The sequence below is a fragment of the Phalacrocorax carbo genome, chromosome 1 (assembly GCF_963921805.1).
Source record: "Phalacrocorax carbo chromosome 1, bPhaCar2.1, whole genome shotgun sequence".
Classification (NCBI taxonomy): domain Eukaryota; kingdom Metazoa; phylum Chordata; class Aves; order Suliformes; family Phalacrocoracidae; genus Phalacrocorax; species Phalacrocorax carbo.
In genome coordinates, this window is record NC_087513.1 from 55,570,410 (window position 1) to 55,596,063 (window position 25,654).

Sequence of the window (25,654 nt, forward strand, 5' to 3'; positions counted from 1 at the left end):
GCTGCCTCCCACCCACTAAGGGCCCAAGAGAAATCTCTACTGCCATCACTTGAAGATGATGCCTGCACCAACTCCACCATCTCTCCTTGAGTCTCTCTTTGCCATGTCTTCAAGTGATAAAAACAGGACCACAGCCTGCCCCACACCTCCCACCTCCGAAGCCCTCCTGCCCCCCCCCGAAATCCTTCCCCCTCATCCCTATTTCCCCCACGCAAGACACACAGCTGAGACACAGAAACGAGAGAAAGGAAGATGACAGACAGTCCGCTGTGCAAAAAACAAACCGAGAATAAGGACACTCTGGGAAGGACTGGGGAGATGCCTTTGGTCTGTCTCCGGCACATAGGTAGGCACACACACAGAGGCACTCACTCACGCTCACGTCCTCTCACGCACACGGAGGATGTACCACATGCTCCAGAGACAGGCCCACGGTAGGGTCAAGGGTAGCAGGGGTGGGTTGTCGTATCCAGAGACACCAGGTGACAGCGGGGGTGGGAGTGGGGGGGTATCATTCACAGGTTACTTTCGTGGTTTTCCTCTGTCTCGACAGTCATGGGGGGCAGCCCTCCGTTGTCATTCAGACGCTTGGCCCTGTAGGTCTCATAGTGGATGTTGTGGGTCACTTCTTTTAGGTCCTGAAGGTGGGTCCTGCAGGGGGCAAAGTGAAGATGGGGTTGGAAAGAGGATACGATAACCAATATCAGCGCAGTCAGTATTAATCTTCTGATGATCATTTTATTCCCCAATATAAATGGAAGATTTATTCAGTCAGTCTGGCTAAAGAGCATACCCTCTTTCTGCATGGATGGCATCGGTGCCATCACACACAACTGAAAGCTGGAGCATCAGCATTCAATAACACATACACAGGATGCAGGATATGGGCTGAAATCCCTGGCTGTGCTTGCCAGTGTCCTGCCCCTCTCACACCTGTGCCAGTGGGACGGCTACTGGCTGTTATGGTGTGTTAGAGCAGACATGGGCTTATCTCATTTGAAGCAGTGGTAACATGAGGAAACACCAGGAGGGTGTATCAGGTCCACTGCAGGCCATAACCTGCAAAACACTGCTATGAGCATCGTCCCTAACCTCCACAGTAAGCCTGTGGGCTTGGATTGCTATGTGCTTTTTGATGATCACTTGGTTAGCATGTTTTTACTGGAAGACTTAGGGAAAGCATACCTGCTGCAGAAGGTATCACAGAACAAAAAGAGGGCAGTAAGGTGATGTCAAAGCATTGTGCCTGGCCAAGTGTCTCAATACCACCCACAGGTGGAATGAGCCACAGGGCTCTGGCTTTGAAGTGTGTTTCCCTTATTTTCTTATTTTTGGTGTTGTTTTAAAACCGTATTGTATTTATAGGGAACAGAGGTGACCCTGGATCTGCAGCTGTTCTACAGAATTTGGGGCAGATATCACTTCATGAAACAGAGTAGAAATAAGAGAGGACAATGAAAGCTGAATTAAATATGGAGCTTTTCACTTCCAGGTCATACGTCCAGCCCATCCCTCACCGTGGTAGAACACATGGTCTAGGATGTGGTAGTGGCCTCTTTCTCATTGACTCTGGCCCAGACCTGTTGTCAGCAACAGAAGTTGTTGCAACCTAATATCCTTAATGGCATGTAAGGGGGGTGCTAGTGCCCTGCTTTTGTCCAGGCGTCCACCTCATACATGAAAACTAGCTCCTACTTGACATAGAGGTCCTGTCACTAAGAGAGGCAGTAGAGTATCTATCCTTAATTCAATCCAACCCTACCCCACATAAGCTTTCACTGCCTGGAATGTAATTTATTTTCCTTTCCATAGGGGCTCTTTTGCTCTAAGAGGGTCTCAGGAAGACTCCCTGCTCATCAAGAGCAAACTGGGACATGACCATGGCCTTACCTGATGACAAAATCTCGAAGTAGGGCAAATTCACAGTGAGTGAGGTTTTCCACTGAAAAGAAAGCAAGCAATTGTTACATTTGATCTTTTTCAACAATCCCTTTGTGGTTACAGAGCATGGGAAGGTCACTGCCATGGGGCAGGTTCCAGGTGGGCAGAGCCTGCATACTTCAGAAAGGACAGACAGTTGTCTGAATGCCACATTGTGAGGCATTGAGGAGACACGCTAAGCAGTGCTGAGCAGTCACATGTGAATTTTCATTTGAAAATCAAGGCAGCCTCAGGAGCTCAGCTTCACACACCGTGGTATTTGGAGTGGATCCAGCTTTTGCCAGTTGATGGTAGCGGAACCGCATTGACCATGGCAGTTCCCTCCCAGCAGAGCTATTTAAGAGTTCTCCTCTTCCGTGGTTTCAAAAAGTTTATCACAAAAGGGGTGGGAAAGTAGCCATGGGACATGTTATCTGAACCCTTGTCTACTACTGGGGCCTGCAGAGATACTTTCAGCTCCCCGAAGCAAGGGGTTTTTTACCTTCAATGATTCCCCAAGGTGTTTTCCTGCCCAGGACTCTCTTGCCATTCACTTGGTACTCCTTGTCGCTGCCCACTACTGCGAAGGGCATGCTTTCCTGCTGGGAAGACACGTGTGGAGAGACCTATTGAACTCATTCCAGAGAGCAGCACCATCACTGTTCCCCATCCACCTTTCCTCCTCTCAGCTCACCAAACACACGGCCTTCTCCAAGGGAAAAGGTTCTCCAGAGCAACACTTCACTGGCTGTCCTCTTCACCCATCAGCGCTACCCCTAGCATTTTGGGCCCTTGCTTTACAGGTGTCCTTGCACCCTCCGAGCTTAGTGAGTAGCTTGCAGCAGTGCCAAGGACTCTGGAGCAGAGCTTTTCTGCACCCATCTCCAGCATTTCTGAAGAGGGGGATGACCAGAGAACAAGTACGTTGGCATAACCAGGCCTGGCCAGTAACTGGCCCCAGAGGGTCTGCCAGGGCTGCTCATATGCATAGTTTGCAGGGAGTATTTCTCACCAAGTTTGTAGTTCACCAGAAGAAGGAGAGGACTCAAAATAATCCTCCCCAACAAGACACATGAACTTTCAACAGGTTTAATGGCTGAAATGGCTGTACTGAAGAAGGCCAGAAATGGGGCAGGGGTGCAGCTTTCCTGGGAAGTGGGACAGTAGGTAAGGCTACTGGGGACCCAGATATCTCTAAGCACACGGAGAACCCGTCTGCTTCCAGAGCATGGGGTTCAGGAATCCTGCTATCCATAAGGTTGTGCAGATGTTCATAGATTTACTCTGCTTTGTAGATGTCCCTGGGCCTGGGAAGGGATTGCAATTACAACAGGAATGGAGATTAAAAAGCAGTTTATTTCCTATATGTGAGACTATCCAAACTAAGGGCAATGATGCTGAAGTACAGAACAAAATGTGGCGCCCTCCTCAAAACCAGTTAACAGTTTGGAGAAGAATGAAAACCCATCTAGTCTTCTCCAGAATCTGTGATGTATTGCCAAATGGGAAATGATTAATTAAGAAGGAGAAGGTGGGGATTTCTGTTGGGGCTGTGACAGCTGGGGGAGTTGAAAAGGCAAGTGTCAGGCTGCAATGCAAGACTCCTGGAGTTTCTTGAGGACTGCCACAGAGGCCAATCTGTTTTCATTAATGGCCTAGCCACAAAAATGATGAGTGGGATAATTAAATGCACTAGCATCACAAGGCCAAGAGGTGTTGCCAGTACAAAGGCAGACTGGGTTATTATCTGGGAAGATACAATTTTGAGGCACAAAGAGCAGCATTTAGGGAGTAACATAAAGAATTTCTGCTATGACTTCGGAGCTCATGAACAAGCAGTGACTGAAGGAGCGGAAAGGCCCCACGTGCTAGTCAGTCACAAGATGACTGCAAGCCACCAGTGTGATGCAATTGTTGAAAAAGCACAGGGACTTAGCAGTTCAGATCTCAGAAGAGAAGGGGAGCATGGGGTACCAGCAGCAGTGGTAGAAAATAAAATCAAACTGGAGTAGGCACAGAAAAAAGTGACTAGGAGCATGGACCGCTGAGGAATGGGAAGTTCATCCAAAGGAGCTTGTCTCCTTTAGCTGACCAGAATGTCAGCAAAAGGTAACATTGTTCTCTATGTCTTGCACAGTGAAGGGGACCACTGGGTAGGAGAACTGCTTGAGTCAGTGTTGGCACAAGAACACAGATACAATCCTGGGTACAACCTGGCCATGAACAAACACAAGCTGGAAATTAGGAGGCTGTTTCTAGTGCTTTGAGGAGGGAAGGATGGGACAAGCCTTCTCACAGGGGCTGGGGGAACACAGAACTGACTGCTTTTCTGGTTGAGCTTGGTCAGCAGTTGAGAGGTCTCATGGGGCAGTTGTTTGGGACAGAGGCTGGACATCAGCCACCCACCAGGCCCCTTTGGTCTTTAACAGTGGCCCAGTAGAGCATTCAGCAAGAAGAGGTGAGATATAGTCCTTCCTCACTCAGCCTTCATAGCACCCTGTAGTAATGACAGGGACAGATTAAGCTGGGAAGGAGGAATGACCATCCCTTACATCCATTGCATCTTTCATGCAGGGACCATGAAGTACGTAAAACCTTCTAGCAACACATGTCTGTTTTACACTCGTTAAATATGACCAGCTGTCATTCCCCCTTCCCATCCCATAATAAAATGTTTCCTACCCTGATTTTGTCGTTCTCTGTTTTATCCTCCAAGTCCTCATCAAATTCTTTCTGGGGGTAAAACTCGATCCCATTTACTTCTAGCTCTTTGCGCACCTGGGTAGAGACACATTTTGGAGCACAAAGCAACACAAACCTGAAAGGAAGTTGGGTGGGATGGCGAGACAAACACATCTAGGACATTCTTTCAGTGGTCAAGGGCTGGAGGGATTGTACCCAGGGAAGTGTGCAGCAAAGTGAGGACACATGGCAGCAGTGATGAGTCTTTCTTCCCCAACCCCGGTTACTTGTCTGGCTCTGCAGTTCCCATGACAGGGCATAACATGAGATATCACAGGGGTACACACTTTTCTTCCTCCTCTAACAGGTGCCCTTAGAGCCGTAAACAGCTGCATCTTCAGGACACACCCACCAACCCAGCATTGGACTCTGTGCATGCTCTGGGGACCGCACTGCAATCCCAGGGAGAACCATACGGTTCATTTCTTCCACCTCCAAGCCAGGGCAGGGAAGGATCCCATCCAGGAAAAGGAGATACTCACTCTTTGTTTGAATTCGATCTTCTCCTCCAAGGTCATGGTGTCAGCCTTGGCGATAACCGGGATGATGTTCACTACCTTGCTGAGATGTTTCATGAACTCCAGGTCCAAAGGCCGCAGGCTGCAGCCCAAGAGGAAACAACATGGAAGGGGTCACTTTACCCTCCTCGCCTTTCATCTTAGTGACTCTCCCAGCATCAGGGCATCAATGAAGTCTCCCCTGTACATACCCCACTTGCTGCCACCATGCTTTCACCTCCTTCTTCCCATCTATCCTGCCCTCTCCCCAAAAATACAGTGGCATTTCTCCTGCCCTTGTTATCCCAGACCCTTTCAAGCCTCACAGCACCCAAAGTTAAGCTGAACAGTGGCCAGCCCCCCAGGCAGGACCCCTGGGTCCCTGGCTGAGACAGAACAGTGCAGAGTATATATCTCACGCAGAGGCACCAAGGGCTCGAGGAAGGACAAAGGACTGGGTACGTACGAGTGGCCTGTGGGGGAGATGAAGTAGAGGCAGCAGTGCACTCGTGTGTCTGGAATTCGTTTCTTCCTTGCAATATTCACCTCCTCTTTCAAAAATTTTTCATATTGCTCGTTGATGTATTTCTCAATAGGCTCCCAGCTGTTAAGGTGGGAGAGAGATATGAATAGACAGGTAAAAATCTCCTCATGTTCCTGCCTACAGTGTTCCTGCCTCTCACAGCAGCAAAGTGGATCAGGCGTAAAAAAATATCCACCATAAGTATCTCGCCAGCAGCAGAGATGTTTAAAAGTTTCTGCAACTAAGCACAGAAATAGGCATGTGCCATGCAATGTGTGCCTACCCCTGAGCATGCACACAGACCAATGGTGCTCACAATTCCATGTCCCCATTACCAGCCCCCCAAGTGCAATAGGATCCCAGCTACTTTCCAGGCCAAGTAGATGAGAGTCACTCCATGTACCATCTTAACTCCATCCCTTTCTGGGACACAAGGCCTTGACCATGTAAAACTCACCAGTTCTCATTGTTGATCTGGTCCCCAAATCCTGGGGTGTCGATCACTGTCAGCTTCATTTTGACACCACCTTCTTCAATGACTGGAAAAGAAATTGCAAACAATCATATGCCTGCCTGGGAACCTGCTCTATCATGAAACATCTCTCTGTGCCCTACAAGGGAACAAGAGCACTCTGCCCTCATCCCTGCCCAGCAAGCATGACCAGGCCAGGCTGTGTCATGCCTCAACAGTTGTGACCCCCACTTGCATTTCTGACCTCATATTTTGGTAACCTCTGCACCAAAGCCGCCTTATAGCACTCTGCCACAGGAAAATGGATTTGTGCTCAGTCTGTGGTCCAAAGGTAGTACCTACATTACACAACTTGTTCTCCCCTCCAGTGCTTCATCCTGAATCTGAAATGATGCTCATTACTCTGCACCGCTGTAGAAGCTGTGCTGATGCTTTGCCACACGGGGATGTGCTTTACCAGGCTTGGGATGGGACCCACCAATGCAATTTGTATAGATTATTAAGTGTCTGCCTGTGGCAATGACTTACAGCAAGACTTAATCCACGCATGCAGACTAATGTCTTGGCAGAAGAAATACCTATAACTCTTTTTCTATCCCTCACTTTGCTTGAACAGCATTGCTGTTTAAGGAAAGCCTTGACTGGGTCTGAAGCCATCTAAAACTGGCACTCATCCTTTAGCTTCCCATGGAGAAAGGGCTGCCTAATACCAAAGACCTGTTTGCACAGACTACTGGGGTCTTCTGCAAGACTGTGCTGAAGCGTCAGTATTGACTCCACCCCAGAAACCTGGCTCTTACCATGCCCAATGGCTTTGATCTCCACTGTCTTGGGGATCTTCTCCTCCCGGTTCCAGCCTGAAGATTTGCGGCTCACCTGGGATTTGAAGAGCGTGTTCACCAACGTCGACTTTCCCAGTCCACTCTGACCTGAGGATTGCAAAGAGGAAGCTCATGACATCTGCCACAGCCCAGCGATGACAGCAAGCCCAGGGGATGGAGCCAGGCTGGCAGGGGAAGGGGCTGTAGGTAGCTCCTTGCCTTGTGCAGGCTCTCCTTTCCCCCAGAGCAATCACTGTCTGCTCCCTCATGTCCTCCCTGCTGGGCTTGCTCTCCCACCTGGCCTCATAGGACAATCCCTGGCCATGGTTCCCAGTACCTCAGCTGGTCCCTGCCTACCTACAACCATGATGTTGAAGTCAAAACCTGTCTTCATGGTCTTCTTGCGCATCTGCTCAATGATGGTGTCAATACCGATGTAGCCCAGCAAGTTGGCGTTAATGCCCATGGGTTTCATCGGTACGACTGGTTTTTGTCGCGGCTCTGGGACCAGCTCAGACATGGCTGCTTCGTTTTTGCTCTCCACTGGCCCTGCACGGAGAGAAATATTGAAAAATCATCACTGAGGTGTAATGAGGCCCTCCCTGCTGATCTGTCATAGGGGATGAGGGCAACTTTGAGCATCCATTTCAAGGGCTACTGAGGATGACTGAATGGCAAGTTTTCAGCAGTGAGGCTTTTCATGGAGGAACATCTAGTTCTCTAGCACACTCTTCTATGTATCATTCTAGATGAGGAGGTGGAGAAGTGGGGTTTGCTGAGTGTGCAACCTTGATGGCTACCTCCAAACTGCAGAACCACACCCAGTGAAGCTGGCTGGGCTCCTAATCAGGTGCCCAAAGCTCTGTGTGTGTATCCTCATTTTTGCCTCCCAGTTCTCACCAGGATCACTGGTGTTTTGCCTCTCCAAGTTCAGCATGAAAACTGTGATGGAACAGACTTTCAAAAATTATCATGTGTGAAGTCCCAGCATTGAAACAGAGTTTGGGATTTACCGTGAGGACTTGCAAGCTTGGTCCTTGCCAGGGGCAGCTGTGTTAACTGGCTGTGCTCTGCAGGCTGAGTTCCTCAGAGGAAGGCAGTGGTGGAAGTACAAAGCATGGCCACAACCTCAGTGCTTGCTCCCGCCCACAGATCAATGGTTTTTGTCATGCTCAAGAAACTAATCATCAGGATCAATAAACTAATCATCTGCACCTTTCCCTCCTCACCTCCCCCTCCTCACTTCTTTTACATAAAACAAACAGGCAAAAAGAAAGGCCTGGTGGGCTTTCTGGCCTCCCTGACTCTTTTTCAGGTGATGGCACACACTGCTTGGGGTGGGCCTCATCCATTTATCTCTGTCTCTTGTCTCCTTAGTGAGCAGCTCCCACCTGCTGGGAGGAAGCTGGAGGCTGGGAGAGGAAAGGGCATGGAAGAAAAGCTGTAATTGGTGGGGAAGAGAGCTGTGAGGTACGAATCTAGAAAAGAAGAAGGGGATGGAATTCAAATACCCTTCATATACAAACCAGCTGCAAAGTAGAGCCTCTCCCACTCTAATTGCTTGACTCCCCCATGCTTTGTCTCATTAGATGGTTATTTTTCCAGGACAAGGACAGCATGTGTTTTTACTTGGTAAGCACTCCACTTGTTTTGGATGCCATTTCAGTTCAAGTATCTCACACTAAATTATCCCTTTCCCTCATTTTGGTGGAGTTTTTTGCTCCTCTCAGCAGAACCTGCTGGCTATAGAGGAGCACATGAGCAGCAGGGCAGGTGACTGCTATTTGGTGGGTGATACATGCGTCTTGGAGAGGAAGATGACTCAGAGGTCATCTGGCTGGGGACACTGATGGCACCAGTACGGGGTCCCTGTGACAGCTCAGCCAGGTCAGGCAGAGGCAGGGGTTGGGGAGGGGTCAGAGAGATTTTGTTCAAGGACAAGGTTAGGCTGCAACAGGCTGCGTGGCTGGCTGGTGACCCTGCCTAGCATTCCCCTGTCAAAGCTCCTATGCAGACACAAAAGGCTGCTCTACACAGTGCAAAAATTACATTTTATATATAAGCTTTAACATCCCACTATCGTATGCTGGGTGTGGACTTTGCAGAAAGGCCACCCTTGGCAAGGAGAAGGGTGCCTCCACCCAGCTCCTTTTATACCGCTTGGGAAGTCTTTTATGTTAAAACAGGAGAAGGGATCTTCCCTCCATGTAAGGGGACAGCAGCGCAGCCACCCATGCACAGCACCATAGGTAACATCCAAAAGGTCTTGGCTTCATACCACCTCTGTCCCTCCTTACCCACAGGGAAGATGTCTGTCAGAGGATGGCCCCCCCATCCTGCTCTTCCCCACGAAAGCAAGGGCACTCTGAACTATCATCATCCTCTCCTGAAGCAGCGGGCAGCATCCTGGGGGGACCAGAGCACAAGATGGACCATTGGCTTGAGCCAGGCTGGCAATTTGGAGCACCTCATACTGCTGGGCAGCAGCCTACCGAGCCGAGTGCTTCTCGGCTGCAATCTGGTCTTACGCCCGTCACAGCTAGTCTGTGCCTTTACTGCTGACAAAGCATCCCCTGGGGCTCCTGTTGTCTTTTTCCAGCTTTCTCAAAGCTGCTGCCAGCCAGGAAAGCCCATCTCTCTGGCACAGTACGCAGGGCCAAGCCAGCCGGCTCTCCTGCACCTTGCTCTTCACTCGTCCTCTCCTGGGCTGCCCCATGACACCTGTACCATAGTCATGTGGCTGCGCCATGCCCCATATCCTGCTGCAGCACCCTCCAGTGCGCACCCCACACAGCCCTGCTGGGGTCCCACCTACCACAGAGAGAGGGAGAAGAGTGAGTAAGACAGGGAATGATGAGGAGATGTGGGGCAAGGGGCTGTGGCCCCAGTGAGGCACTTGGCTACTGCAGTAATGGGGGCAAATAAACCCTGGAGGTGGACAGGGAACAGGTTGAGGTGGGAAGAAAGCCCAGCTGAGCAGCTGCATGGGATGCCTTCAGGACCTGGGCCATGATCCCTTTGCTGCCTGCAGTAGCTTGTCCTCAGGTAGTCTGTTGCCCTCTCCTTTATTCCTTCAACTCCTTGTTCTTACACAGGGAGGAGGAAGGAGTGAAGTTGCTGGCAGCCAACCACAGGGCTCACTAACAGGTTTATAACACATCCCTCAGTCTCACTGAGGGATGCTTTGCTCAGAGCCAGCAAATGTTACTAACTCTGTTGTGGGCATCGCAATACATGGCCACCGTTTTGCAGGCTTCACTGCTGGAGCCAGGAGCTTGCAGTGGCTGTAGCAGATATTTCAGAGTCAGGTTCCTCAGCACCTATAAAAAACCCTGCAACCAGGAGAAAAGGTCTCCAGAAGCCTTCTCAAACATTGCCTGGATTTCATATCAGTGATGTCACCCTGGGCATTTTCATTTTGGACATTCAAGGTCTTGGGGTAGAAAGCTTCCCATTCTCCTTTCAGCCACTTGCCTTCCTCTCTATGTGGGGTGCCTTCCCATACAGCCTCAGGAAAGGAAGCCCCCATTTTGCAAAGAGGTACCCTAGGGCCCAGCTTCTGCACTCAGTTTTCCACCTCTGACTCCCACAGAGGAATCCAAGGAGCCAGCTGAGGAACAGCCTGCCGGGGAGGTCAGGGTGTGCAAAACCAGAGCCAGAGCTATGAGAGGTACCTTGAGACATGACACATGTCCACCTGGTCTCCTGGGAACGGCTCTGTTTTACATGCAGTAATACTAATGCTGGTATGAAGCCTCATTAGTGCTCTGACTGACTGGTCAAGGGGAAGCATTATGCATCCTGGGCACATCCCGTAGCCCCTCCAGCTGTCCCCTGTAATGAAAACATGATAGGGCGCTATGGCCAGCACAGCTGATAATGAATAAAGGGTTACCCAAGGTTAACCATTTACATCCGCTGTTTGCATTGCCACCCATTTCCCTGCTGCTCTGTTCTGTGTGCTAAGTGAAGCTTATTTAAGAGGGCAGTTGCTGGTGATACCTCTGCTTCTAGGTCTCTGGTGGGGGGTGGCCTGGACTGGGCTGCCGGGGGATAATCTCTGGCTCACAGGAGATGCTCCACTCGGCTCTGGAGCGGGGAGAGGTGCAGGATCTGGGCCGGGGCAGCCACGGTCAGAAGGGCAACGGGTGCCCAGAGAGGTCCCAGAAGTCCCAGCTGGCTCCTGTTTCTGACAGTCACCGATCCACCCCAAAACCTCTCCCTGGAAGGCTGGCATATGTGGCCAGCAACAGACACCACTACTGCAGCTGACCCTTCATGTCCGCCTGCCTCTGATGTTTGCAGCAGCTAGCTGGGGACAGAAGTGGCCCTGCAGGTCCCTTAGGGGCTCAGGTAGTGCAGACGAGCATCTACTCTGTCCCGATAACCCAGATACAGTCGCATCCCCTCCCCCTGCCTTCCGTCCTTTGTCTGAGTGGCAAGAGGGAGGGAGGGCTGCAAACAGTCGCTCACCACAACCCAGCTTCCAGCAAGGAAAGGCTATTTAACCCCCACATAACACATGGACGGCCTTGCTGCGGCTCTTCTCCTGTGCAGCAGGAGGCTGTCCCGCTCTGGCTGGAGGCAGCGATCCACACATGCATCTCACCCCATCTCCTTCCACCCAAGTGGCCCCGGACCCATGATTCCCACTCCCTGCAGACATGGAATGGGGAGGAGGGATGGCTTCAGAGCCTGAAGGTGGCTGGCATGAGCAGGCCCTCGGTGGGTAACACCAGGTCCCTAGGAAGGCAAGCAAACAGCTGCTCAGTAGCACAGCCTCCCAAGGTCTTGCAGGCATTAGGATATGCTCCTTGCTTCAGCTCTGCAGAGATCCAAAGATCCCTGTAAGAATCCCTCCACTGGAAAAATCCCTTTCCCCCCTCAGTTTCTGTGATGACCCCAGGGCATTTCTCCAAGCTGTGCAGGGCAAAGGCAGAGCCCTGCCAGATGCACCACCTGACCTCAGGGTGCAGACCAGAGCCATTCTTACCAGATCTTTTTGCCTGGCCTGAGGATCACTGGGCATTTTGAGTGAAGCAGGGAAACTCATCCCAGCCCTTTGGGGTGCTGCAGACCTCCCGGCAGCAACCTTCCTTCCCCTCAGTGCTCTGCAGATGGCTTGAGCAGGATCCCGGCTTTGCCGGGGTTGCAGTGAAATCTAGGGCAGTGTGTGCCGAAGCCTCTCTGGAGATGAAGGAGCTGGAGGTGAAGGGGCTGGGCACATCCCCAGCCTAGCGACCGCAGGGTTAGGTGCTCGCTTCAGCCCTGACCGTACCCTCAGTGCTGCTCCCCAGCTGTGCAGTCCTTACCCTATACCCTAGCTCACTGCCTGGGTGGCACATCAGTATCGCAAAGCGAGAGGATGCTGAGCACCCCTGGACTAGGGTACCCCTGCCACCGCAGCTGCCTGTCCCCCTGCCCGCCTGCCCACCGGTGCCGGGGCTCCCTGCCCGCCTGCTGACTCCTGCGCAGATGCCCAGGGAGCAGCACAGGACGTCCCCACTGGCCCCACAGTGACTGCCTGTCACTGGCAAGGGACAAGCCAGTCACCGAACAGCTTGTGGGCTTTCCCCAGCTCTGGACCAGCTGGGATTACCTCTTTCTTTCAGAGCAGCCCCTGGCGCCAGCTACTTCCCATCAGCACCATAACCAGCCCGACTGCCACCGAAAGGAAAAAAAGAGGAAAGACAAAGCCTGGCCCGATTCCCCCGCTGCCATTTGGGGTTATTTCTCCCCCGTGCCCAGAGCTGGGCAGCATGGGGGCACAGCAGAGGATGCCTGCACAAAAAGCCCTGGCGGCATCCCTCTGGCATCGCCCAGCCCTGCCAAGCCCAAAGCATCCTACCTTTGAACATGAAGCTTCCTTTGTCTCTGAATCCTCGCCCAAGGGGGTGGGTCTCCCCCCACTTTTCTAGCCTGACGCTGACGCAGGGTGGTGGGCTACAAGGCTCTCCGCTTTTACCTCTCTCTTTCTTTCCTGTGTCCTCTTCTCCCCCCCTCTCCTTCCCCTCCTTCTCCAGTGGCTATTTCAGCGGAGCGGGGATGCTGGTGCTGCTCCTGCTGCCATCGTCATGTGACCTGAATATTAAACATCGCCGCAAAATCTCCCCCCGCGCACCCTCCCCCGGCTCCATCCCAGGCCCCCAGATCCATCCCAGGCCCCCACCAGCCTCCCCGCCTGGGTGGGCACAGCTGCAGGGATGGAGGGGCCGCCACCGATGGGGCCCCATGTCCCACAGGGCCCCCCCTCATACACCCGCACCCCTCCTCCCTCCGCAGACCGCACAGACCTTTTCTTGCCCCTTTCCCTCCCAATTTCCCAGTGGTTTCAGCATCTCTGCTTATTTAGGGAGGGGGTTATTTAACCCTTTGTGGCTTCACTCCGGTGGAGCTGAGAAAGGGCGCTCTCTCCCACTAGATATTTATTGGGTTCAGGGGATTGCAAGGCCTTTTTCTGCTTTCCCAGAGGGAGGAAACTGGGAACGTTTTGGCTCATCAAAAGCGATTTGCCCTTCAGCTCCGTTTGTGGAGGCGTGAGAAACCTTTTCTCCTCCGGCACCGCAATTCCTGGCTGTCAGCCCACAGTGCAGAGGCAGAGCGAGCGCCGTTCTCTGTGTGTGTGTGTGCGTGTGTACACACATGTGTGCATGCGTGTGCATGTTTGTGCCTGCATGTGGGGAGCAGGGTGAGGTGTCATGCGTGGGCCACCTTGGGGTATGCAAGTCACATCCCTACTTGCCCCAGCAGGCGTCTGTGCCTGTCAGTGCCTGCCTGCATGTGTCTGGTGGATGTGCCCATGCCTGGAAAGCTGTACAGATGCCCCTGGCTGCCAGTGCCTTTGGAGGGGATGCCCCTTCTTCCCTCTGCATTTCCTTCTCCTACGGTTGTGAGCCCCCGCCCCGTTGCACACCATGGCCCCACCACGCTGTGCTGGGGCATGAACATCTGGAACTGCTCTGACCCTCTGACATCTTTTCAGGGCCATCCCCATGTGTCCCTCCACCGTGCGGCAGCCCCCCGGGTGGGGGTCAGGCTGCAGGGCACATGGCAGACATGGCAAGGGTTTTGGGCACCTCTTTTTGCAGTGTCCTGGGGCAAAAAGGAACCTGCACCCACTGTGGGTTACAGTCACTGTTGGCACTGAAAGGTTACCTAGGCTAGACTGAGCAGTCCGAGAAGCCAGCTGTGTTGGGACAGACTGACAGACGGGCATCCCAGCACCCACAACAGTTCCTGATGTGGCACCCACTTCCACCTGTTTCCCTGCCGGGTGCTGGACTCACTGACACATGGGTTCACCTCCCACCCACCTTTGCCCACCCACTCCCAGTGTGAGCAAAGCGGGGGGAAGCCCCTGACCTCCCCCATGTCCCCCATTCTCCCCCACATCCCCCCACGGCTCCCAAAGGGCCCTGCCCCACGCGAGCTCCATGGCACCACTGAGAGACCCCTCGGTGCCTCCCTCCCCCCTGCCCAGCCCATCCCAGCAGCAGAGACCCACCGGACCGTGGTGGGGAGCGGGGCACCCCCATCTTCACCACCGCAGTGGCCTCAGCCCTGCCAGGGCTACCACATCGCTGAGGCCCCTCGGCCACCATGGGCCAGGGGCGAGGGGAGCCAGGGGTGGTGGGGGCCGGGACCCGCAGCTGCTGCCAGGGTGGGGCCCCACCGCCCCCGCCGGCCCGGTGCAGGGTGACCGAGAGGCAGCTCCGCTTCGTGGGGCTGGCAGGAGCACCGAGGGGGCCATCCCGCCGCGGCAGGGGGCCTGGGATGCGGCTGGGGCTGGTGAGGTCGCTGGGGGTGGGCAGGCGGCTGTGGTGAGGGGCGACGTCCTCCTCCATGGTGGGCAGCGGTGGGCTGGAAGCAGAGGTGCGAGGGTGGGGTCAGGCGGTGCCACGCCACTCCGGGGGGCCAAGGCCTTCCTTGCTGCTGGGGCCACGGCGTCCTGGGGTGCAGCGCTTCCCGGAGCCGCTGTCGTCCATGGGCCCGAGCCCCTGCTGGCAGCCCTGCTGGGCCGACCAGCCCACCTCCGGCCAGGACAATGGGGCGCTTGTAGCCTGCCCAGCATGCTCCCACGCATGGTGCCGCGGCCGCTCCTGCCCTCTGCCCCAGCGCCTTCCCGGCCCCCGCTGCCGGCAGCCCCTTGCCATGGGCAGCCCCACAGCCACGGGCAGCCCCACACTGCGGCCCCCTGCCCCACTCCCATGGTGGGAGGTGAAGGAGCGGTGTGGACCTACCAGGTCAGGCCTGTGCCACCTGCTCCTGAGGACAATGAGTGCAATTTTTAAAAATAATTAAAATCTCTGAATTTTTGAAATGTTTTCCCTTCCTCTCTTCTTTTTCTCCCCTCAAAGGCAGATTCCAGTTCAGCAATTTTTGCCCCACTGAAGAAGTTCAGTGTTTGCTTGTCAGGTGTTCATCGAGGTTGATACTTCTTTCCCTTATTCTGATTTTCTTTTGCTTCTTTGTTATTTTGATTGTTACTTAATTTTGCCGGATTTGGGGCATTTTCAGTGTCAAGAGGGCATCCGTTACAAGGAGTCAGCCTGCTGTTCTACATCTTCCTCACTATAACACAGACTTTGATGGGCAACATCATAACCAAAGAGGAAAGGCAAAAGGTGTTTTGGTGGGGAGAGATGAGGATATGCATGGTTTGATGGGCAAACAGGAGCAAAGAGGAGGAGAGCCAGGCACCCATAGCACCTGCAGCATGGCAGGCTGGTGCTCGCCTGCCTTCACATGGCCAGGTCTGAGGGGTGGAGGGGCAACCACCATGCCGTGACCCACAGCAAGCCATGGGGAGTGCTAGGAGAAGGCAGGGCTCAGGGTGGTGTAACTTCTCTGCTTCTTTAAAGACAAAGAGTCAGAGAAGGTGGAAAAGGCTAGCCTGACGCTGTGCAGTATTTCTAGCACTAAGTATCTTCTCTGATGCTTTATGCAGTTTAATTCAGTATCTGTGACTACTTCCCTCTCCCCTGAGGTCTCTCTGGCTGCACAGGTCCCGCAGGGGAAAAACAGTCTCAGTTTTCAGGCAGCGTTTGCCTTTGGCTTAATTATTCCCAGATAGCCCCGCAGCATAGCAGGCACAGAAACCAGGTGGATGAAGACCTACCCTGCTGTAAAGGAAACTTCGCTGCAGACTGGTCCTGGTCCTTGCTGTCCTCCCTGAGCTGGAGGGAGGCAGTTCCCAGGGGGAACAACAAGAAAGTAAAGTGTCAGCCACGTGGTTGGTCACACACTTTTATTCCACTGGGGAGGGCTTTGACACTGTTGGCAATAAAGTGCTTTGTACTTGTGGAAAATAACCTGGCTTAATACAGATTGTGTCAGGACTAAACAGCGCAAAAAATAAGCCAGAGGAGATACATAACTAGTTTCTCTCTAGTCCAACCCTGACCTGTTTGTCATCTTGTTTTTGCTCAGTTTCTGCAGCGACTCGTGGGCAGAGCAGAGGTGAAAACAGGCAGGACAATGTGCAGAGAAGGACATGGAGGAGGGGAGAGGGGATCCCCTGTGGGAGCCCCATTGCACCACGGATGCCAGCTGGCCAAGAGCCAGGGTGACAGACTCAGCCTTTCGTTTTTTACCAGGCTGGTGGTTTTCCCTCTTCTCTTTTAACTCAGAAGGCGAAAGTGGATTTGGAGGAGGTGCAATGGCAGAGCAGCCTGCACTGGTGCAAGCCGTGAGGATCAGGGTCCCCTTCCAATGGGGACAGTTTAACCTGTCCCTGACAGCTCCAAGTCCCTCACCTCCAGTACAGAGTTTTTTATTGCAACCCCGTGGCTCAGTTGGGGTCCATTGGCAGTGCAGTCCCAACTGTGAGGGAGTTGAGGCAAGGAAGCAGGTTTCCAAGCTGGTGCTTGGAGATATGGCTGTGTGTGCCGGAGGGTGGGGGATGTGAGCCATGCAGGTGAAGGTGGCATATCAGAACATGCAGCTCAGCCCTGTGGCATTTCCCTTTTGCAGCCTCAAATCACCAAGTCACAAAAATACATGGGATTTACCTGTTTCAGGTTGTGCTTTGAGCCTTTTCTTGCCAGGGCAAGAGTAACTTTGGACACAGGAGTAATCCTGCTCACTACATTTCCCTGCCAAGCAAGACTCTCCAGTCAGGGTACTCGGATCACAACCTCTGGTTTTTGGCTGAATGGAAGGACTCAAATTGTCCTCTGGCTGAATGTCCTGGTTTCAGCTGGGATAGAGTTAATTTTCTTTCTAGTAGCTGGTATAGTGCTGTGTTTTGGATTTAGTATGAGAATAATGTTGATAACACACTTGTTGCTACATAGTGCTTACACTAATCAAGGACTTTTTCAGCCTCTCATGCTCTGCCAGGTGCACAAGAAGCTGGGAGGGGAGGCGGCACAGCCAAGACAGCTGATTGAAACTGGCCAAAGAGATATCCCAAACCATATGATGTCATGCTCAGTATAGTAACTGTGGGGAGTTGGCTTGGGGGGCAGTGATCGCAGCTCAGGGACTGGCGGGGCATTGGTCAGTGGATGAACAGTCGCATAATTTTTTTTTCCCTGGGTTTTGCTTCTCTCTCCTGTTTTCCTTTTCATTACAATGTTTTTTTAAAATTATTATTATTATATTTTATTTTAATTATTAAACTGTTCTTATCCCAACCCATGAATTTTCTTACTTTTCCCTTCCGATTCTCTCCCCCATCCCAGTGGGGAGGCGGGGTGAGCAAGCAGCTGTGTGATATTTAGCTACCTGCCAGGTTAAACCACAACACTGAAACAGAGCCAGAAAGCTCCTGCCAGTGTGCCTGGTTTTGTTTGTGGAAGGTAATGGTGGTCCAATTGCAATCTGGATGGATGAAATGTCCCAAAAAGACGCAGGATATTTACAGGATGTTCTGACCCATTCCTTTCTCAGCTAAAACCCTTAGAGCTAAAAATTAACTTTAATCCCCAGAGAATTACCAATGGAGCATGACTCACTCAAAACAACCCACTGCGTTCTCCTCTCTTTGGGAACGGAGGAGAAAGCCTCCCCTGACAGGTTCACAGGAGAGGCTGAGTGACACAAGCCCATATGGGATCTGTGGCAGATTTGGGCATCCAGGCCAAGGAACTCCTGCTGCCCAAAGGAGCCACTGGGGACTACGGCACAGAGCTGGCACCCCAGGAGCACACTGTGGGGTGGTGGCAGCCAGCTGACATCCCCTGGGATGTGCAGGAGTGGGGTACACAGGACCCCACTGCATCCAGGGGACTCACAGGTAGCACTGCTGCACCTACTGCATCCAATGGGTGGGTATTGGGGTGGGAGAAGAGGTGAGGAGAGGCTCTTGACACAACCATGGTTTCAGAGCTCCCCCAAACCTCCCTCTACACACTGGACATTGCACTGGGCTGGCAGGAAGGGAGAAGATGCGAATGTCTGTCTTAGCCCCAGCATCATGCCTTCATACAGCACTTAAGCAGCCGATCAGCCCCAGGACAGTGCAGAAAATGCAGATAGCCTATAAACATGGGATTTTGTGCCAGAGCCACATAATACGGCTTGGGTCCAGAAAGCAGAGGTGGTGCAACAGGCCCATTTCACCAGCAGGCTAAGTGTCCCTTCTGAGAGACATGCAGGGAAAGGAGGTTGAGGGATGCTTCACAGCTTTCATTGGGATGACATTTAAGAGAGAGCCCAGCCATGACATAGGACTCTGGAGTGCAGGGGACTGAACAAGTGCAAGCTACCTCCCAGTCTATCCCATCTCACTCTGTGGCAGAGGAGCAGAAGGTCAGGCAGATCGCAAGAGGCTTATGTGATAAGTCTAGCAGCACCCCTTCATGGAGAGCTGCAGAATATTCTCAGCTTGACACAGAACTTGGACAAACCTCTTTACTAAAGATCTTTAATTTGAATGTACTGCATCTGGAATAGATGGATGGGTAGATGAGTGTTCTCCGTCTCCCAAACTGACACAGAAAAGTAGTGTGCCTTTAGCGGGAATAAAGGCATTCAGTCTTTGGGGCTTGCTGAGCCCTTGGCCCCTCTGCACAGAGCTTCAGCAAGCTTACCATCCCAGCACCAAGGGTGGGTGCTGGGAAGAGCACAGCTGAAGCAATGATCTGGGCTGAAATCCCATTTATTTCCCCCAGAATACCTCCTAGATTTAAACAGTCTGAGTTAGATTTAACCCAGAGACTAGGAGTAAAAGGCTCTGCATCCCTTTGCAAGCCTGGTATCCCTGCAGAGACCTTTCTTACTGAAGGTCACATCAAGATGCCAGGAAGCTCAAACTCAAGTGATTAACAAGGGACCCTTCATTTGAGTGATTCATCAGTCTCGGCCATGGGGAGGAGCAGAAGTCCTTGGCTGGGTAAAGGGCACTGAGTGCATGGGAAGCCCCAAGTCTACGGTGCCACACAAACCTTGCCTAAGAAGCAAAGGGGCAGAAAGGTGAGTGGTAAGTACAAGACCCAGATCAGCAAAGAGCCAAGTGATGATCAGCCCTGCTTGTGCAGGGCAGGACTGTCATCCCTACCAAGGCTTCTGGACTGCTGCCCAGCCAGGAGAGGCTCTTCTGGACTCGATGGGCAGTGTGTCAGACCTCAGGCACCCCGAAGGCCAGGTTGTCCCGAATCATCAGTGTCTTCCGAAGGTCTCGTTCCATGATCGGCCTCTGCGTTCGCCACTTATGAGCCTCCTGGAGTCCTGGCTCAAAGTAGTAAATGCAAGCTCCAAAGCCCACCAGGATGAGAATGGAGATCATCAGATACACTGGCACAAACCAATCCAAGAAGTGGGGCATGGCTGTCAGAGAAAAGGGGAGAAGCCTCATGCAGTGGGAGCACCCAAAAGCCACTTCCACCAGGCTTCATTACGAGACATAGGTCTCATCAACAGTGCTCAGCCCCTCCATGCCCCTCCTCACAGTCCCGCTGCACCCTGTTTCATGCTTGGTTGCACCCCAAGTCACCTCAGCCTTCGGGACAGGGCAATCCCCGTGGCTCATCATTGGGACCCCCTCACTGAGCAGCACTCCTGCTCCCTCCCCACAGAGTGGGGTGAGCCTACATGCCCCCAACCCTGCTGCCAGCGATAAAACATAGTCAGCAGGTGCCTGGCTAAGCCAAGCTCCTACTTGGGGGTAAATACAGCTGCTTCTCATCTCCCACTTTGGGGAAAATCTGCTGCCCCTTCCCCTGACACTCTGTGACCTCTTTGAATTCCCAGTCTGAGCTGGTCTAACTCGGGGCTGAGCCCTCCCTTGCTGCACCCTATTTAGCATCCTGCTTTGCCAGGTTTGGGGACATTGTGGCTCTTGGTTGAGCACTGGCCTCTGCCTTACCTGGCCTGGGCTTGCACCAGTTTCCCACATGCTCCCAAGCCTCCCTAGGCTTCTCCCCAGCGATGACTTCCTTGGTAGGTATTGCTGCCTATGACATTTATGAGTTCTGCTGCAGGATCCTTTTGAGCCAGGTCTCCAGTTTGCCAGCTGCTGTGCACCAGATCCCCACCCTGCATCAGTTGCTGGGCAGTGGGAGCCACTTACCGGGAGCGGCTGGTCTGCCTTGCCGGGAGCCCCTCACCACCCAGGCGCGAGATGCCGAGTCAAGAGCAGCACCGCCCTGGGGAACACAAACAACACGCCGCGTGATCGCAGTCAACCCAGGGCTGAAAATGAACAAGCAGGAAGGAGCAAATATCTCCCTGCCAGCTGTCAAGGCTGAAGCTTTCTGGAGGGGCAGACAGATGGGGTCCCAGCTCCATAACCTGCTGGTGTCCTTGCCCACTCCCTCCCCACCATTACGACCCTGCTGATGCCACGCTGAGGGCATACACCCATTCAAAAGCTGGCAATGGCCCCACGTTTCTGCCCTTCCCTTATCACCATCCTTTGGGAGGGAGGGAGCAACCCACATTGCAACCTACAGCAGTGCCCAATTTGTGCACAACTACAGCCTCCCCTGGGTGCCAGGGCTGCTGGGTTTTGCATGGTGAGAATGCTGTTTGTCACAGGCTTTGGTGGATTAAACCAGGGACCCTCAGGCTTGGGAAAGCACAACGGTCCTGGGTTCAGGCACAAAAAGCAGTCCTGGTGGGAGGCTTTCCAAAACGCTCACCCCTTGGTGGGGGTGATGAAATGCCCCTTGACTTTAGCAAGGACAGGATTAGGGCAGAGCTGCACCCATGTCGAGCTCCTGCTTTTCCAGACACCTGAAAGCTGCCACCTGCAACTGTCCCCTGAGTCACCCCTCTGCTAATAACCATGTGTCCCTGGCCTCCCTTGCACGGGAAGTTAAGGGTAGGTTGGGGATAGCTCTGAGCATCTCCATCCTCCTCCCCGCTTCTGGCCCATAGGCTGCTGCCCTTTCCCACACTGGAGGCTGGGCTTTTTTGAGTTTTTTTTTTTAATACCACATCCATCAGTTGATTCCAATGTGCCAAGCAGCATTTATCTGCTGGATACCTCTGGCAACAGGAGAGCCTGTCCCTGCCTGCTCACCCAAGACTAGTGGCAAGAACCATGATGTTCATCTCTTCCCTCTGAATAACACCTTTTTTTGTCACAGGGTCAGATCTGAAATGAGCTGCAACTCTTGTTAACATAAGCAAGAAACTGCCAGCATTGGAGAAAATGCCTGATTTCCTCCCATTTATTGGCATGGATGTTGATAATTATCTGTTCTCCTTGCATGACAGAGGAGACCGCTGGATTTTGCCTCCTCCTACCATGCATTTTGGCTTTCAGCAGTCTTTTGTTTTGCTACTCTCAGTGCTGCTCCTACCTTTGCTGAGTCCTGGAGGACTTTTTCTGTCTCCCTCTCAATGATTTGCACCTCCCTTTTGCAAGGCCCCAGCTCCACCTCATCATGAGCAACAGGACCAGGCAGCACAGCATAAGCCACCATTTGGCCAGGAGCAAAGGGGTGGTCTGGGCACTGCTCCTGCCTCTTCATGGCTGCCTCTGCCTTCCTCAGGAGGCATAACCCATAATTTGGGAGGGAAAACCCCTCGTCCAAGCCTGCAATAACATTGCAGACATATTGTGGGGAGCAGGGATCCTGCTGTGGGGTTTCCCTCGCTCAACTTGTCCTGAGGGATCGCATCAGGAATTAGGCACAACCCCCCTCCCTGACAGGAGTTGGGTCTGAGGTCTGGGTTTGGCCTGAGGCTCCTCAGCACAGCTTTCCAACATGGTCTGCAAAAGTAGCTCCTGTGTACCCCCTGCACTCCTCAGCCACTGCCACAGCCAGGCTGGGGGGCCAAGGCTGCTGCAAACCCCTTCTCCAGAGGTGCCCCAGCAGCTGATACCAGTCCCCAGCTGGCAGCAGCAATGAACAGGGTTAGGGAGTTTGGGGAGCTGACTATGTCTTGGACTCCCCGGGGCAATGGGAGGAAAGCCAGCAACCTCATTTCCTTCCCTGATCATCTGCTTTCCAAACCTGGGAGTGAAACTGCCATCCAAAAACCACCGCAATAAAAAGCGGCCCTACAGACTTCCCAGTTTATTCTTCCTGTGTAACTAGCAGAGCCAACATTTCCCAGCTCCTCACCAGCAACCTATTCTTTGGTCTACTTGCTATGCAGCCCTCACCTCGTGCTGTGTCCCCCCACCGCTTGCCTATCCCTGCCCCCCCAGTAAAGGGTCGTCACCATTGCCAGGCCGAGTGCCGGGCGAGGTGTCAGAATTGACCCCCCAGCATCCGCAGGGCTGGACTGACAAAGCACTTGCTCTCATGAGGTGGGTGAGCAGATTTTGGCTGCAAATGCTAGAAAGAGGGAGTTTCATTCAAAGATGTCAGCTTTCCAGAGCAGCTCTGCAGATACGAAATGTGCCTTAACCCTTGCTGGACTGGCTGATTTCAGCACCCTGTTTTGCAGTGGGACATTCATTTTCCCCCAAAACATGAAAGTGTCCCATGTCTTTCAGCTAAGACAGCATCTCATAGAGGTAAGCTGACTGACCTTTTATAAACCCACGCTATACATGTCACTCCAGCCACTCTCCTTCAATGTCACCCTTGAATCCCTCGTGCCGCCTCCTGCTGCCCCCCAAGGTGCCATGGGTGCACTTGCAATGGGCACCCCAGGGGACACACTGCAAGTGACAGGGCAGAAACTGCTTGGGGAGGCCAGAAGTGGAGAGAGGGGGTTTGCAGGAGACACGGACATGCAGTGGTGACCGGGCAGGGGATGAGTGAGGCAGGAGTGGAGCCTGTGCAGAGTGCCGGGACACAGGTGACTTTGGGCACAAAACCCTCCCATGTGCACAGTCAGGAGCATAAACTAGATTGCAGAGTTACCAGTCACAGGCTCACCCCAACCACAGAAGATTCCCCCAGGACTGGGCACTCCAGGGAAGCTTGCAGCTTGGGGCAGGGAGCTGCGGATGGCTGGGGACCCAGACACAAACCCGCTCCCATGCACTGCATCCCCAACAAGCACCCGCCACCTGCCCTGCAACATGCCACCTACCTCCTTCCACGGGCGCAGGGTGATGGGATGAAGCTGCTCCCTCCAGCATCTGTTGGGACCTGTCCAGGATGAGTCAGGCTCCTTTCCCAGTCAGGCAGTGTCAGGGAGAAGGGACCCCACTCTGGGAGAGCAGGGTGACAGCGAGAGGCGACAGGCGCGGGGCGGGAGGGAGGGATGGCAGGAGCAGCCGCGCCTGGCAGGAGCGTGCAGGGATGACACGCAGCCAGCAGTGCGGCCTCATTTCCCACCGGGGCTCCTGGGGGCTTCCCCCATAGCCTCCCTGGCAGGATCAGCCCCCCTCCAGCCTCCCCAGGGCACTCCACCACCAGCCTCCCCCACAAAGGAGGGACCATCTGCAACCAATTGCATCCCTGCGCAGGGGGGGCATTTTAGCAGCAGTCGTTATGGCAACGGGCCTCCGGAGCTCACCCGCACATGGTACCCAGGCAAGAGCCACGGGAGAGGCAGCCAAAGGATGCTCTTCCTCCTCCCGCATCATCCGCAGTGCCGAAGGACCTGCTCTTCACCGGGCTGAGAAAGGAGAATGGGGCTGGGGAGGAGGAGAAATGCTGGGGGAGACGTGTGTGAGCTCGGGCTGATGGAGATTTATGGGATTTTAAGGCTCCACAGATTTACTGATGTGCCCACCCCAGGCTCTGGGGGCTGGTGGCTTGTCAGCAGCAGGATGGAGACAGAGGTGTGGGGGTGGAAGGGGGAGGGAGGTTAGTACTACCTTTAAGGTTTTTATGCAAAAATAAAATAATCAGCATTTTGACCAAAAGTATCTTACAGCAGAAAACAGAAAAACATTTCTGTCTGAAGTAAGATTTTTGCTTCCTGAATACATACCTGTTTTGTTTCCTGAATACATACCTGGCTCTGTCATTGCTGCTGCTGATGGAAGATGTTTTGTTAAAACATTTTCAGCTTTTCAACAGCATAGAAATAGGAACAACCGAACCGTTTTGGTTTTTCAGCTGGCTTTTTTTTTGTACACTGGGCAATTTTCACTGTGACCCAGAAGTCATTTAACGCAAAAATATTTTAACAAAATCAATCAAACAACTGGCTCCAGCCCCAAGAGCTGCCTGCTGTCTTGCCTGCGCTCTCCAGCCCTGCCCGCTTAGTCTCTGACACCTACAGCCCTGCAGGCGCACCGTGGTGGGTGGTCGTAAAGGCTTGCAGGGCTAATAACATCCACCAAACAGTCTGAGCCCCAAATTTGTGCTGGCTACATGCCTATGCTGCAGGAGCTGTGAGGTGCAAGGTTTGGCTTCCCAGTAGATTGTGTTTCAGGCACAAATGAGTTCGTCCCCTCCCCAAGCCAACCTGTGGATGGTGACAGAGCCCACGTGTGCTCACTGGCTCCAACGATAATGCACCCGAGGGGTCTGTCACCTGGTCTGCACTGGGGTTTCATCCATCAGTGCAGAGACAGGGCTGCGGTGGGAGCTGTCAGAGCTGACTGGCATGCTCTGTGATTTCCTCATCATCCTCCTTTTGTCCTCCCAAGCCCCATTTCTGCTTGAGGTAGCTTCATAATAGCTTAGAAGCATTTAATATAGGCTTGCGATCCCCCCATACCGGGCAGGATATCTGCACGGAGGATCAGATCCATTAGTATTAGCTAGCTGCTTCTCGGTTTGCTCCAGCAAGGTAGGCACTCCAGATGATTGCCATGTGCCTTCAGAGAGGAGCCTGCAATTGCGTCTTAATTTTAACTTCACTGAAGTTCAGCCACGATACCCACTTTGACCATCAGTGCAGTAACTGCTTCACTAATTCCACTGCAGAGGGAGGAAAACAAGCCTCACAGTTTTGTCTGTACTGGGAGAGAAACATGTGCTTTGGACAAACCAAAAGCCAAATAGATCTAAAAAAAACCCAACAACCTTGAAAGGATATTGTTTATCGTGTTCCCAGAGCAAACCTTAAGGGCAGACAAAGATGCAGTACATCTGAGAGGGCAGAAGGCAAACCACTTTCCAGGTATGCAAAGAAAATGAGCGGGAGATCAGTGGTGGCTGGCACAAGGCAGGGGACTATTCATTTCTGCAGGAGACCGGTCAGTGCCGGAGCCACCAGCCACCCCGGTAGGGTGTGCCAGACCAGGTGTCCTCGAGGACATCATGTCAAAAAGTGTAAGATCCCCCGCCATCCCCAGCCAACTGTCCCAGCTCTCTGTCATAAGTCACCCCAGGAGGACACCAGAGCCAGTGTAGGTCCATCAGGCTGCAAC

At 53.1% G+C, this 25,654-nt stretch overlaps 2 protein-coding genes across 4 annotated transcripts; both read right to left on the reverse strand.

Moving 5' to 3' along the window:
* Nucleotides 1–270: 270 nt before the first annotated feature.
* Nucleotides 271–13,033, reverse strand: SEPTIN3 (septin 3). Of its 3 annotated transcripts, none has more exons than XM_064453342.1 (10): nt 12,941–13,033; nt 7,333–7,524; nt 6,955–7,083; nt 6,140–6,221; nt 5,626–5,763; nt 5,145–5,262; nt 4,603–4,698; nt 2,423–2,522; nt 1,891–1,942; nt 271–651 (listed from the first exon to the last, which is right to left on the reverse strand). In XM_064453342.1, exons 2-10 carry the CDS (start codon nt 7,493–7,495, stop codon nt 516–518), a joined length of 1,014 nt encoding a protein of 337 aa, XP_064309412.1. In that variant the 5' UTR covers nt 7,496–7,524; nt 12,941–13,033; the 3' UTR covers nt 271–515. The 3 variants fall into 3 exon arrangements, with proteins under 3 accessions (XP_064309412.1, XP_064309405.1, XP_064309402.1); XM_064453335.1 differs by having other exon boundaries at nt 2,423–2,519; nt 12,824–13,033; XM_064453332.1 differs by having other exon boundaries at nt 12,824–13,033.
* A 3,172-nt stretch (nt 13,034–16,205) lies between these two features.
* Nucleotides 16,206–23,708, reverse strand: SMIM45 (small integral membrane protein 45). Its single transcript, XM_064459919.1, has 3 exons — nt 23,416–23,708; nt 20,489–20,564; nt 16,206–19,746 (listed from the first exon to the last, which is right to left on the reverse strand). Exon 3 carries the CDS (start codon nt 19,742–19,744, stop codon nt 19,538–19,540), a length of 207 nt encoding a protein of 68 aa, XP_064315989.1. The 5' UTR covers nt 19,745–19,746; nt 20,489–20,564; nt 23,416–23,708; the 3' UTR covers nt 16,206–19,537.
* Nucleotides 23,709–25,654: the final 1,946 nt, after the last annotated feature.

Excerpts from the sequence above, each read along its gene's own strand:
- SEPTIN3 (XM_064453332.1), bottom strand. Across the intron at positions 2,523-4,602 it reads CAGAGAACGACAAAATCAGG|CAGGAAAGCATGCCCTTCGC; the intron begins GTAGGAAACATT and ends GTGTCTTCCCAG. Across the intron at positions 652-1,890 it reads CTTCGAGATTTTGTCATCAG|GACCCACCTTCAGGACCTAA; the intron begins GTAAGGCCATGG and ends TGCCCCCTGCAG.
- SMIM45 (XM_064459919.1), bottom strand. The coding sequence starts at position 19,744 with ATGCCCCACTTCTTGGATTGGTTTGTGCCAGTGTATCTGATGATCTCC.